This window comes from Melitaea cinxia, chromosome 3, assembly GCF_905220565.1.
Source record: "Melitaea cinxia chromosome 3, ilMelCinx1.1, whole genome shotgun sequence".
In the NCBI taxonomy this organism is placed as follows: Eukaryota; Metazoa; Arthropoda; class Insecta; order Lepidoptera; family Nymphalidae; genus Melitaea; species Melitaea cinxia.
The window spans coordinates 19,249,136-19,264,691 of NC_059396.1; the positions used below are offsets into that span (position 1 = coordinate 19,249,136).

The following is a 15,556-nucleotide window of genomic DNA, read 5'->3' on the forward strand; positions in this document are numbered from 1 at the left end:
CTAATTATGGTACCTCACTTGGGATATCTCCTTACCGACAAAAAAAGAATTATCAAAATCTGTTCATAAACGACGAAGTTATCCCTAAACATACAACATATATATACATATATACGGTCGAATTGAGTAACCTCCTCCTTGAAGTCGGTTAAAAAACATTAAATATATTGACAGTTGGTTTACAAAAAATAAAGTAAAACTACTATTTCCAAACAGTCTGGGTGACGTACTTCTACATGCCCATGTGGTTATTTTACGTCGGTAATAACTTTTAAACCCCTATAAAACACAAATAAAATTTGCCGTCATCTGTAGTCATTGCGTGGATTATGGGTTAAAATAAATATGTTAATAAATTATTATGTGCTATTGTTGTTTTTATTTAATTTTTTCTCTGCCTCTGTTTAATAATTAACATGAACTATTGTTTAGATCGCGTTTAAAACGTCGAACGAACGTTTTTTATGGATATTACGTTAACTACGAATATATCAACATTAAGGAAAAAAGTTTGACAGTCATTGCTCAATATAATAATATGGGCATAATATTAAGTTATTTATCAGTCGTTTTCATTAAGAACAGAAGGTCTCTACTCTCTACTTATAGTCATTTTAAAGGCAACCCTATAACTGAAGGGTGGTCTACTCTAAATATATATTATCAATTATTTTCTACATTAATATATCTCTCTCATTCTTTATCTGTTACACAGCGCCCTCTGTGTTTCCCAATACTGTAAAGATACAAAATATCGTTCAGTCTCCAAATAAATTCGTAATAGCCGGTTTCAATAAGTTATAGCATAGCTAAGTAATATGTATATACTTATAACTAGATGACCCGGTGAACTTCCTATCACCAACAAATATTTGTGAAAAATATGGACAAAAGACTGAACGCACCTATAAATATTTGAAAACCAAGTGACAATAGTTTTGACAAATGAGATCAAATGATTGAATCAATGAATAAATGAACGGCAAGGAACATTTTGTAATGGAAAATTAAACTGTCGTTTTTAGTACTTTCCGTCACTTATTACTTATGATTCTCAAACTTTATACCTTCACTGAACTTTCACAAATATTTCAAGATCAAAATATACCAAATCGGTCCAGCCATTTTCGAGTTTTAGCGAGACAAAATAACAGCAATTGATTTTTATATATACACTTCTATGTAGGTATCTATACATATAATAAAATGGTAGGAAAGCCAAAACTGTACATTGAATATTTTTTTTAAAGAATACTTGGGTGTGATCTACAATCGATACCGAAGCCAAAAATATAGTTTTTAGAATTTTTGTCTGTCTGTGTGTATGTCCGGTATAAACTCAAAAAGTACTGCATGGATTTACTTCAAATTTGGCACGAATATTATTAAGAAGTCGGGTCAACATATAGGCTACATATTATCCCGCTATCACCTACGGGAAACGAGCAGTGAACCTTTATTACTTAAACGCATTCTGTAACAACGCGTAATCTAACGACGCATATTTGAATGTTGTTGTTATTATGTTAATAACCATGCTATAAAGCTAGCTTCACACTATAAATAAAGACATTCTGTAGTATATTTAGTATCAGCATTGCACCCGTGCGAAGCCGGGGCGGGTCGCTAGTAAGTAATATAACGGTAGAATATTACCCTTTTTGTAATTCCTTAAGAATATAATGTTTACGTTAATACCTGAACGACCTAGAAGCAAGTTTGCGGGAAAAAAAAATCGAGTGCAAAGTCCGACGTGCAAGGTGATACTCAAGGCCGCAACCTTGCACCATACGGCAATTATTTTGATACCCTACTTGCAAACGACCGAACCGTTACGTCGACTATCTTTGTTATGAGGCATATTATTATTTATAATTGTGTTTGCTCGCAAACGAAAAGAAAATCGACTTCAATTACATCGACAATACAACGTAAATAGACGAAAAAATAGTCAAGTAAATACGCGCTATCAAAGATTACTCCAAATCTCGATCAACGTTTAATGGGGCCACATGACAAGTATCATTATATTCATCATCATCATTACAGCCTATACAGTCCACTGCTGGACATAGGCCTCCACAAGTTTACGCCAAAAATAACGTGAACTCATGTGTTTTGCCCATAGTCACCACGCTGGGCAGGCGGGTTGGTGACCGCAGTACTGGCTTTGTCGCACCGAAGACGCTGCTGCCCGTCTTCAGCCTGTGTATTTCAAAGCCAGCAGTTGGATGGTTATCCCGCCATCGGTCGGCTTCTTAAGTTCTAAGGTGGTTGTGGAACCTTGTTATCCCTTAGTTGCCTCTTACGGCACCCACGGGAAGAGAGGGGGTGGCTAAATTCTTTAGTGCCGTAGCCACACAGCATATTCATCATACATTTCGAATAAAAAGAGGATTATCCAAATCGGTCCACCCAGTAAAAATTTCTGATGTAGCACACATAAAAAAAAATATAGTCGAATCGAGAACCTCCTCGTTTTTTTTGAAGTCGGCTAAAACCATTTCTTTGTTGTATTTCTATGGGAAATTGCGTAAATTAGTCACCTGTCGTCTTTAGTGAGCGACGAAAATCAATAGAAAAGGATTTGACGTTATTCGACTTTTCGAGTTTTTTTTTTTTTTTGTTCTTTAATATTTAAAGAGGGTTTGTTCAAGTACTGAAAATGACACCCTCATAGAACCATCTTTAAACTACCTTCGCTTACACGCTAAGTTATAAATATAATAAAGAATTTTTGCTTCTGACGATTGTTACTTTTACTTGACTATATTATTATTACTACTTTATTATATTATTATTAGTTTGACTTGCTAGTTGTAGTTATGTGATGAGAATAAACGCGACGATGAATGTACGTTTATATTCATACCTGACGTACTAAATAAAAAAAAAAATAAAAAAAAATTCAATTAAATTTAACTCCACTTTTGAATTGTCATTTGAATATTTATGAAATACAAACTGACCCTGTGAAATTCTTTCCGCCATATTTTTTTGGTAGGTTATTCATTTTTTTTTTAATTTTCTTCGGTACGAAACTCTGGTCTGACAATAACGAACAAAAAAGTTCCATTCGGTACAGTTGTTCGAGATAAGTACTTTTCGAGTAAACTTTGATAACACGTATTTACTTGACTAATTTTTCGTCGACCAATGTACGTTGTGTTACTTGTCGATGTAATTGAAGTTGTTTTTTTTTTTTTCGTTTGCGAGCAAACACAATTATAAATAATATCTTAGTCCCAAAAACAATTTAATAATATCACAGCATGATAGTATTTATTGTCGACTATAATGCTCTCATTAGTTGAATCATGTCGCCATAGCCGAAGGCGGTCGAATCATATTAATTAAATATAGTAAAGGAAACATAGTAAAAGAACGCAAATCTTTTAATCTTATCTACGTCATATTATATTTATTAACCGACTTCCAAAAAAGGAGGAGATTCTCAATTCGATATTTTTTTTATGTATGTTTTCTCAGTACTTATGACTGGGTGAAGCGATTTGGATTATTCGTTTAATCGAAAGGTGTTCCGTGTCATGTGGTTTCATTTAATTTTAATTGAGATTAAACCAATACTTTTCGAGTTATATCTAATAATGCGTATTTATTTGACTACTTTTTCGTCCACCTACGTTTTATTATACCTACAGCATAACTTTACACTGGGCTTAGAGATTTTAATCATTCTTTTATCGAAATTTCTTATCGTCTTTTCTTAATCGAAAGCTGATGCTTGTCATGTGATTCTACTTAAATTTAATTGAGACCTGATGACTACATTTTGAGTTATCTTTGATAACGCGTATTTACTTGACAATTTTTTCGTCTACTTACGTTGTATTACTTGTCGATGTAATATTTAAGTCGTTTTTTTTTCGCTTACGAGCAAACACAATTATTTATCTTTTTTTTTGTAATATATATAATATATAACAATAATGTCATGTTATCATAAAGATAAACGAAAAGGTTTTGATTGATATATCGGTCATGGACGATAACTACACAGCTTTGTAAGGGCTTAATCTATGGACTTAATTGATATCAAATACAAAACAATTGAAAAATTATTATTATTATTATTTAGCTGTGTTTGCTTATAATTGGGAAGGCATTTTTAATGCTATTTGTTATTTATTTTCATAAAAATGTGTTCTACTTTCAATCGGTGATTGTAAATTATAAAAGAATTGAAATAACAAACCAGCCGCTATCACATATATATATAAACAATAATATTTAGGGCTCAGTATTAGTCTTGAAAAATGGCCATACAGGCATTTGTGCAGTCCTTGTGGGTCTCCCCACCGTGCCTCGGAGAGCACATTAAGCCATCGGTCCCGGTGGTTATCATGTACACTTGATAGCGATCGTTACTCATAGTAGGGAATGTATCCGCCAATCCGTATTGGAGCAGCATGGTGGATTAAGCTTTGATCCTGCTCTTACGTGGAAAAGGCCTATGCCCAGTAGTGGAATATTATAGGCTGAAGCGATTAGTCTTGAAGAAATCGTAATAAACATTAAATTCTGCTAAGACTGGTCAAGATACTCAACAGTTTTAAAAACCGGTGAGAATGTATTACTGTGGCCGAAAATAAATCCAGAAAGTAGAAAATTACAAGAAATGTGGGATATTTTATTTATATATTGTTTTTTTATTTCGTTCTTTATTGCACATTCACACAAAAAATACAATGCGGTCTTATTTATCTTTTACGGCCAGTTTCAATACTCTTTCTATACTATAGATAGAATTTTGACGTAAACCCTTTTTTTAATTCCTCTAACATTCACCCACAGTCGTCTGTTCCTATGGTAAGCAACTTAATGCTTGTGTTATAGGTAACAGCTGGCTGATATAGCTACATATTAAACACTATACAAATTGTGTCAAGAACCTATCGCCTGTAACCAAAACCAGTACTAGATTATTGAAATCGGCTGTAACAGACAACCCCAAATGGTATTAGGTTGAATTACATTTCAATAAACAAAGTATTAATATTAACATATGTACGAAACCATTCGTGTCCGACTCTGTTTTTTTTTTTAGTGGTGTAAAAATAATGCCGTCCGATTTCCACATGCCAGACAATTGTCATTGGTTCAACCTCAAATGTAAAATTATACGTTTTGAAATACTTGGCCGACTCCTCTATACTGTTTTACAAGATAATGTGAATACTCAAATGATAAATACAGATTTGCTTAAAAAATATCATATAACATAAGAAAGTCTAATTTTTTTTAATAACCGCCAATTATAATAGAAAAAGGAGAAAAAAAATGCTTATCCTCCATAGTAAAAAAAATCAGGTGTATTCTCCATTCTACGTGACATTGGCGAAATCATACAATACAATACAATACAAATACTGTTTATTGTACACTATCAGAGAAAAAAAATTTACACCGAAAAAGAAAATATAGACATGTAGAAAAGGCGGTCTTATCGCTAAAAGAGCGATCTCTTCCAGACAACCTCAAGCATGAAAAGGACATGACAAAAGAATTAGACGGCATGGAGGTGTACATACATAATATATACATATAATAATTAAATATACATACATATACACATTACACACACACATATATATACATACATACACACACATATATATATATATATATATATATATATATATATATATATATATCAAATATATATAAATATAAATAATCATCTGTGCTCGTTTGGCACTATTGAAATTTTTATCGTATTTTCAAAAAATTAAAATTACAAAAAATCTAGACTAATTAAGAACCTTCTTTTTATACTCTGTTAATTAGTAAAGAGGCACTATTATATATTTTATTGTATATTAGTATGTTTCAGCTGGCATTATGTTCCTTTTAAGAAATATTGACTGCACTGAAGTACCTACCATTTATGATTTGTATAGGTACCACTAACATTTCCTTGTATGTGTATGTGTCACGTATGCACCTGCCGTGAACATCTTGATTCTAAAATGTTTTCTAACCGCTTTTGAAATTGTTACTTTATAAATTTTATTTATTATATTGTAATAGTCAAATTTTAAAGTAAAAACCTAATTGTTTTCGGGGCCGCGCCTGGTTTCGAGAATTGTATCAATAATATAATTAACTAGCGACCCGCCCCGGCTTTGCACGGTTGCAAAAACTATCAGTGTTCCTCTATTATATTATGCATGTATTACACATATAAACCTTCCTTTTCAATCACTCTATCTATTAAAAAAACCGCATCAAAATCCGTTGCGTAGTTTTAAAGATTTAAGCATACGTAGGGACAGAGAAAGCGACTTTGTTTTATACTATGTAGTGATGTGAATCTTCTCTCAATTCGGATTGTTTTTGCTGAATTTTTAACCGATTTCGATGATTTTTTTTTTCAATCGAAAGGTGGTGTCATGTAGTCACATTTAAATTCAAACAAGTGGTTTTTAAATTATCTCTAAAGATGCGTATTTAATTGACTGTTTACCGTCTACTTACGTTGTATTACTTGTCGATGTATATGTACGATTTTATTTTTGTGTGACCCACACATTAGGAATTCTAAACAGTCAGTCGGAAACGCGGGTTCGAATGCCGCTGGAGCGGTCAATTTTTGATATGATATTCAAAAATGTTTGTCGATGTATTTGAAGTCTTTTTTTTTTTGTTTGCAAAGAAACACAATTGTTTTTTAATGCAATAAATTTGTCATTTTAACGTCGACAACGGATACACGACTCACAAGCGTGACAAGTGAACTTTCTTAGAATTTTAATGTGACGAGATTCCTATAATACCTCGACTGTTTCTACAAGGTATACCGTACCGCTGTTGTAGAGTGAAAGTGAAATGAGTTTTTACTATTTTTAATTATATTACACAACATCCACGGGCTCTTAGTTGCCCATGCCCTTTGTGCTACATTAAAATATTGTTTTTTTTTTTAATTTGTCTATAATAATATAATTGAGCTCCACTGCGGGTGGGCGGATATATTCCTTATTATAAGATTCAGAAGAACAGACATCTAATCCGAACACATATATATACATATAATATATATAAATACAATTAATGTCCATGCTGAGGGGGAATCGAATTCGCAAACCGTCGGTGCTTTAGCCGCCGAAACACCTTTACGCTGGAGCGCTATCAAACAGTATTAATATTTCGTATCTAACGATATGTTATCAAAGTGCTATTCAGACAATTAATCGTCAAACACGTCTAGGTCTAATAATGTCAAGTATGTATTTTTATCTCTACATAACAAGAGCTATAAATTTCGTATCGTAGTTCAAAATGACAATGACATAAAATTAGTCTGGCACAAATGCGAAATGTTCCGTATCACTCACGTGGCAACGCTTTGTAATAATCTTGATCTATTCCTTAAAATCTAGCAAAAGTACTCTAAAACATACGTTAGACATACGATTACATTTTTTTATGTAACTAGGTCGTCAAACAAGCCTACGGTTCACCTGATGGTAAGCGATTACCGTAGCTTATAGACGCCTGCAACACCAGAAGCATCGCAAACGCGTTGTCAACCTTATCCCCAACCCCCCCCCCCCCAGGAGCTCTGGTCACCTTACTCACCAACAGGAACACAAAATTGCTTGAAAATAGTATTATTTAGCTGTGATCTTCTGTAAGGTCGAGATACTACCCCAGTCGGGCTACTCCAGGAAATTTCCTGCTGTACCCCTACCTCAGATAAACATATGTCCTGTATAATAATTATCAGTGAAGTAAACAACTTAGAATTATTATATTACGTATAAGAATATATGAAATGAGAGACATATTGTTGAGACGTCAAACAGCAAACAAGCACATAATAATACATAATATATAAATAATTGTCCGTTTATATAGTTTAGTACTTCGTGATACGTGATACTGCAACAAAAAACGTGTAATTTTGTCTTTCGAACCGTCTCGTTCACCTTGTTCCTTAATAGAGGCGTACAGACCTTGTATCCTTCGCAGATAAGTCGAATGTTTCATTTTAGAATTACAATAAAAATAGTACATATCTAGACGAGAATTATTGTTTTAATTCTTTTTTACATTATCATCATAATATGTCTATTAAAATGGTAGGACTTGAAAATTCAAAAATTAAAATAAAATTGGTTTACACTAAAAATCAACCTTAAATAAATTTAATAACCAAACATAAATTGTTACCCCGGTTTTTTAACTGTGTAGTCTGTCTCGTATAATTTAGTTAAAAATAATTAAATACAATTTCAGACCCTATCCTTACCCTTTAAAGGAACATAATTGTGTTTGCTCGCAAACGAAAAAAAAACCGACTTCAATTACATCGTCAAGTAATACAACGTAGATCGACGAAAAAATAGTCAAGCAACTACGCGTTATCAAAGATTACTCAAAAAGTAGTTATTAGATCTCGATAAAATTTATATGTAACCACATGATAAACATCAGCTTTCGATTAAATTAAAAATTATCAAAATCGGTGCACCCATTAAAAAGTTATTGCGGATATTCGAGAGTTTCCCTCGATTTCTCTGGGATCCCATCATCAGATCCTGGTTTCCTTATCATGGTACCAAACTAGGGATATCCCCTTTCTAACAAAAAAAGAATTATTAAAATCGGTACATCCAGAAGAAAGTTATGCGGTATAATAAAACGTAGGTCGACGAAAAAAGCGTCAAGTAAAAACGCATTATTAGATATAACTCGAAAAGTAGTTGTTAGATCTCAAATTAATTTAAATGGGACCAATTGGCACACACCACCTTTCGATTAAAACAAAATTTGTCGAAATCGGTCTACCCGGTCAAAAGTTCTGATGTAACATACATAAAAAAAAAAAAAAATACAGTCGAATTGAGAACCTCCTCCTTTTTTGGAAGTCGGTTAAAAAAAGGAGTTACCAAAATTGATTACAATAATTAGCGAAAATATCAAGTAAAGGACCCAAAAAAATATTCGGTCGAGTTCAGGGCCAACTACTTTTGTGAAGCCGGTCAATAAGGAAGTAACAATAAACATATAAAAACAAATATATATTTTGTTGTAATTAATTACTTAATAAATAAGTTTGAATTGATAAACAAAACATGATGGTTTTTCGCTTGTTTTTAAATGATATATGTTTTAAACTAAATTCGTGACAATAATAAAAGAGAATACTGGCAACACATTTTGTATTTGATATAGAAAAAGTATGGATAGCGTCTAGCATCTTTTATATATTATATAGTGATGGTAAAAGTTACATTTCAGGAGTTAATAACAGTAAAACCGCCTTTGCTTGGCCACTGTAGCTATTTATGTTTGACTTGTTATTCCATTTTATTTAAAATGCAAATTTTTAGCCCAAAATTTTTATTTTCTATAACCTCTTTTAGTAAAAAAAGTTGTATTGATTATAACTACATTAATTACTTATATAAACAGGTACTTTGGACCTTGGAGTAGCAGTGCTAAATTTTTTTTAAATGAGATAACTCCTCGCCTTATTGCGTCCACTGGTGACAAGAGGGCTGGTGCATTTTTTGCCCAGAGAATCGGCATAGCGATTCAACGGGGAAATGTTGCCAACATTCTTGGCACAATTCCACACGGACATGATTTAAATACCAAAACTATCAGTAAATATTCAGTTCTTAAGTTGTCAAATGTAAATATGTATAATGTTTAATAAACTATTGTTGTTTCCACAGGTATATCAATTTAACAATAAACAGTCATTTATCCATTCATCTGTTGTAATTAATATGAAAAATAAACAATCATCATCATCATTACAGCCTATACAGTCCACTGCTGGACATAGACCTCCACAAGTTTACGCCAAAAATAACGTGAACTCATGTGTTTTGCCCATAGTCACCACGCTGGGCAGGCAGGCGGGTTGGTGACCGCAGTACTGGCTTTGTCGCACCGAAGACGCTGCTGCCCATCTTCGGCCTGTGTATTTCCTAGCCAGCAGTTGGATGGTTATCCCGTCACCGGTCGGTTTTTTAAGTTCCAAGGTGGTAGCGGAACTGTGTTATCCCTTAGTCGCCTCTTACGACACCCACGGGAAGAGAGGGGGTGGCTTTATTCTTTAGTACCGTACAGTACAAAAAAATAAACAATACATTGTATCACTTCAAATCGTCATTATGTGATATGTTATGACTATTAATATTATGTAAAATGTATTAAGAACAGTGAAAAATATAAATTGAGTAAACAACGGATGAAATTCGATTTACCTTGTTATCATAATTAGTAGTAAACAAAACAGGAACAGAAAAAATATTTTAGTTTAAAAATACTTTGCTGATTCTCCTCAATGGAGGTCAAACGACAATGTATATACAACCGCTTGTGTAAAAAATTGTATTTGCGTTACAGCAAGAAAGGCCTTGAAGCAACGTTTAAAAAAAAAACCGGAAATTAACTTAAATGTTAAAAATAAAAATGTCAATTCATTCGGTACTAATAAATGCGTAGCTCCGTTTATTGCGTTTGTTCAAGCTTAAAAGTAGGTTAGATTTTTACATACAATATTTTGACACCCGCTTTGCATTACACTCCACAAAGAACGAAAGGTAATATTTAAACCAAGGATGTAATATGTCGTGACGGATACGGATACGTTTACGGATATGTAAATTAGTTAATAGATAGTTCCGAATAGTTGAGGTAGATAGTAGTGTTAACGTATTGTCAAAGTAAAACAAAGAAAAATCAATAAAGAAATGAGAATTTCCACGCACAAGGGAAGTGAGGTCGAAACACATACATTTACATAATATTGTTAATCAGGATCAGTTTGTCGCGATCGATAAAGGCTGGTAAGATAGCTAGGTCAGTGTCGTGTCCCGTGTGCATCCGTCGACCGTGACCTACACACCTCCCGCGCTACTCGCCGGAGAGTCACCGACTGACGCGGACGATCGAAATTATGTTTATTGAATAAACTAGCTGACCCCGCAAACGTTGTTTTGCCATAACACAAAATTTCAAATATTTTTCTCAATTTGATCGCAGCGCCAACTGTCGGGACAAACTCAAATTAAAATAGAATAATATTTAATATTTGATGCTGCGATGGTAGCGCAGTCTAACGGATCCAACGAAAAACATTCCAAAATTAACAACTACCTATAAATGAAAAATTAGTTAAATAAACATTTTCCAGTAGGCCAAATTGTGAATCTAAACCATCCTCGAATCCCCTTGAACTCACACAAAAAATTTTATCAAAATCCGTCCAGCCGTCTAGGAGGACTTCAGTGACACACACACGCACACAAGAAATATATATATATAAAGATTATTAATAGTAACTTTTATAGGAGTTTCAACTAAGTAAATTTTAAAGAAAAGGGTTTGTATACCTTTATGACTACTTTACGATGAGAATCTGTTATTTAAGAAGGAGATGTTTCTATAAAATGCAAAACACACACAAATATTAACCCACGCACGCATAAATATGAAAGTGTTTGTATGCATTAAATAAAAAGCACATCTCACGACGTATACGTCGTAGATTAGAAATAGAATACCGCGGAATACGCGTAATTCGCGATCAAAACAATCTATCTATAGTTCTGTCTATTTATACACCTCCGTCCATCGTTGAGAAAAGCCTAAACTAGGACTTTTCCGCACCCAGCTGATACGTGTCTGTGCAAACTTGTGGCGGTCGCGGTGTCGTGAACTTTGGAATATAACATCGTTACATCGTTTCCTGTTCCGCAAAGGTTTAATACAAAGTCAAGTCATATGCCTTCCTGTTTTTGTTTGCGCTAATATTTTTCAATCATAAACCAATAATGATTAATACGATGCGACGATATTTAAACATTGGATCTTGTAATGTTACGTTGAATTGTACCAAATTATTATAATCATGCTAATATATTTTTTTTTGACAATTTTATAAGTAAAGTTTTAACTCATTGGTTATTATGAAAAAAATTAATGAATGCGTATGACGTTCAAAGTTCAAGTATAATCAGTAACACTAAATCATTATACAAATACTAGCTGACCTGGCGAACTTCGTATCACCTTATTTTTTTCTGAAATATAATAATAACATAATATATCAAAATTAAATATAGCCTATCTTTTAAGTTGGATCAAACTGCACACGGTGTCCAAATTTGACTAAAATCGGTTAAGTAGTTTAGGAGTCCATTGAGGACAAACATTGTGACACGAGATTTATATATATTAAGATTATAATTTATGAACACGTGTACTACCTACTTATTTGTATTATTGTAACTGTACTACTCAAGAAACGAATCAAGACCCGTGGTCCCGTGACTAGTAAAAACAACGAATAATTTTGTTTACTTATTGAATTTAATATTCTATGTATTTATATGTAGTCAGTAGAAAACTCTTTGCTTAATAATCACCAACCTCTATAAAAATCACCAACACTACTTTCGCGCTTCTCAGCAAACCCAAAGCTCACACTCGAGTAGACACCACTGGACGTGACGGTTATCTTTATAACGGTATTTAAATAAATTTAAATGTACCTTATAAACTTACTCAGAATAAACTAATTTAGAAGTAACCTGTTCGTTAACGGTAAACTCTCATAGTTCGGAACTCCGACGAAGAGCTGAACAGTAGTCAAAGCACTGGCTGTTACGAATTCTGTCATGGCTTAATCTTTGCTCGCGACAATCATTTGTATAGGCCATAAAAATGTTTGTTGTCTTCTGGGTGTTTGTCTTTTTGTTATAATACCCACGGCATAGGCGTTAATATTACTGGGAGCCGTTAGGTATATCACATAAAAAAACTGCTTCAAGAAATTAGTTAAAGATCTTAGATTTGTGATCCTGAAACTCTGGTTCCCATGTTCATACAAGCATGACAAGAACTCTAGATTAAATTGTGAAGATTATGTGCGTAGCAATCACAAGACACAATTGCCTTTTATCACAGACTTATAGCGCTATCAGTTAATCTATAAATAATATACTTATAAGTAATCAACTGAATCTAGTACCTCGGGTATTATGAAACGGAGTCCGACCGTAACGCTGTCGTAACTGGGACGTATCGATAACTGTTACGATACCTAAGTATTATCGTCGGCTATTCGATTGTGACCGCTTCACTGTTGCGGGTAATTTCCATTTCCCTATCAACGAGTATCACATGTTAGCTGATACCAGCGAGGTTTTTGTTTATTTTATGTATAAATAGCTTGCTGACCTGGGAAACTTCGTGAAGGCTCTTTTTTTTGGGATGTTTTTTCAATTTTCTTTCACCCTCTTTCTAACAATAACGAACCCAAAAAAATAAAGAATTGTCCAATTTTGGTGAGTCCTAGTTTAGAAGTAGATGAAAAAACACCAAAAATAATTGATACAACGATTTACTTAGCGTAAAATTTTTGTAAAAATTGCATAGAGAAATTTTTCAAGTAGTTTATCTAAGAAATTGAACTTCATAAATTTTAATCTACTTAAACGTTTCTTTGTTGACTTAAATGTGAGGTGTTTTTTTTTTATAATCAAAAATGTAGATTTTTTTTATGTCTCGCGTACCTCTTCTCGCATGTTTTATTATTTTAAAATTTTCTATTGAGAATTTCATATTAAAATAAATTATTCATGAACTTTAATTCCTTTGATATCGTTTTAAAAACAATTTTATTTTCTTCTTTTGTATTACTATTTTTATAATACTAAAGTTGTTCACGGTCAAGGTCGCAGCAAGCAAACGACATCTCTTTAAACGTCTGCCGTTTTGTAAATCCATTGTTTTCATTAAACGGGATTTCGCTTTAAGAAACAATAAACTTTTAATGTTTTTAACATTGAAATATGATTATGTAGGTATTATGTATTGTACGTACAGCTTTTATACATAATTACATTTGGGACGAATAATTATTGCTATTCATAATTTTTAAACAAGACATCTTTACTACAATTCTACCTCTTCACTATTACCTCGTACTTATTTTTCATAATTGTTTCAGACCTGAGTCATGGTGGGTGTCGGCGGTGTTGAAGACGATACGCGCTGTCGCGCTCGTCTTCGACATCCTCACCTTCCCCGCGCACCTGATCATCCAGCGTCCATGGAGGAAGCGAGCGCTCTCGCGCCGGATTAAGGTAACGATCTATGTTAAATGTGCTATACATATAAATCGTAGGAAAAGTAAGGTCTATTGTAGTATTTTTCTACATACTTGATACAGTCTTGATAAAGACAAAAAGCCTCTAGAAAAAAGTTTGTTGGCTTCCAAAAATATTATTCTTTAGTAGAGTAATATATATGTAATAATATAGATGCTTTAGTAGACTCTTAAGTATTCTAGACTCTCTCTTACATTTAAGGACATTTTTAGCGATTTTATTAATTTAGGTTTTATGACAATAGATATATCATTTTATACAACTACTTTTATACAATACATTTGTTTGCACAGTTATTAACAAATCTTTACTAATATTATAAAGAGGAAAGATTTGACTGTTTGTTTGTTTGTTTGCATTAAATACGCTCCGAAACTACTGAACCGATTTGATAAATTCTTTCACTATTGGGAAGCTACAATATCCCCGGATGACATGCTATATTATATTTTCAAAAAATAGATATCCTTACTAAAACTCTATTAACGTAACCAAAGGTGTAAAAAAATTAGCTACAATATCCATTACAAAAAGAATAACAAAAAAATCATTAAAATGAAAATAAAAAGTTCATTAAAATAATAATATGACGCAAATAGAAAGGTTTATGTGTGTGTGTGTGTATTATAATTTTTAATTTTGAAATTTTTGCTACAAACCTATGCAAAGCCGGGGCGGGCTGCTAGTTAACTATAAATCTAATATAGCGTTGTGCTAGTTACATGGTAGAGCTTTTACGATTTTATTATGATCATTAAAAATTATGAGAACTAACAACAAGTACAATAATTTGATTTATTTGCTATAAAAGAATCTGTGATAATTGTGTATGCAGGCAAACGAAAAAAAAACCCGACTTCAATTATATCGACAAGTAATACAACGTAGGTAGACGAAAAATTAGTCAGGTAAATACGCATTATCAAAGATTACTCCAAAAGTTGTAATCAGATCTCGATGAAATTTAAATGTGACCACACACCACATTACACCCATAAATTTATGCGGATTTTCGAGTTTCCCTCGATTTCTCTGGGATTCCATCGTCAGATCTTGGTTTCCTTATCATGGTACCACACCAGGGATATTTCCTTTCTAACAAAAAAGAATTATCAAAATCGGTCCATAAACGACGAAATTATCCCCGAACATACAAAATATATATATACGGTCGAACTGAGTAACCTCCTTTTTTGGAGTCGGCTTAAAATAAAGAAAAATTAACTACATTGTTTAAAACCGAGTAAATTTAGGATTATAGTTTTTAAATCAAACATGACGTGACTGACGCATCAGTAATTCACAACTTGATAGGGTAGAGTACATACCGTGTCTTCACTCGCGCTACGCCGAACAATGTTTTGTTTGTAAAGATCCTCAGAGCAATGCCCTCCGCTGTT

General features: G+C 33.0%; 1 protein-coding gene across 1 annotated transcript in view; it reads left to right on the forward strand.

Annotated features, from left to right (window-relative positions):
• LOC123669652 (long-chain-fatty-acid--CoA ligase 4) overlaps positions 1 to 15,556 on the forward strand; it is a 60,559-nt gene that overhangs the window by 34,356 nt on the left and 10,647 nt on the right. Inside the window, exon 3 of the mRNA XM_045603248.1 lies at positions 13,997 to 14,132. Within this exon, the coding sequence (XP_045459204.1) occupies positions 13,997 to 14,132 (136 nt within the window). The remainder of the gene's footprint in view (positions 1 to 13,996; positions 14,133 to 15,556) is intronic.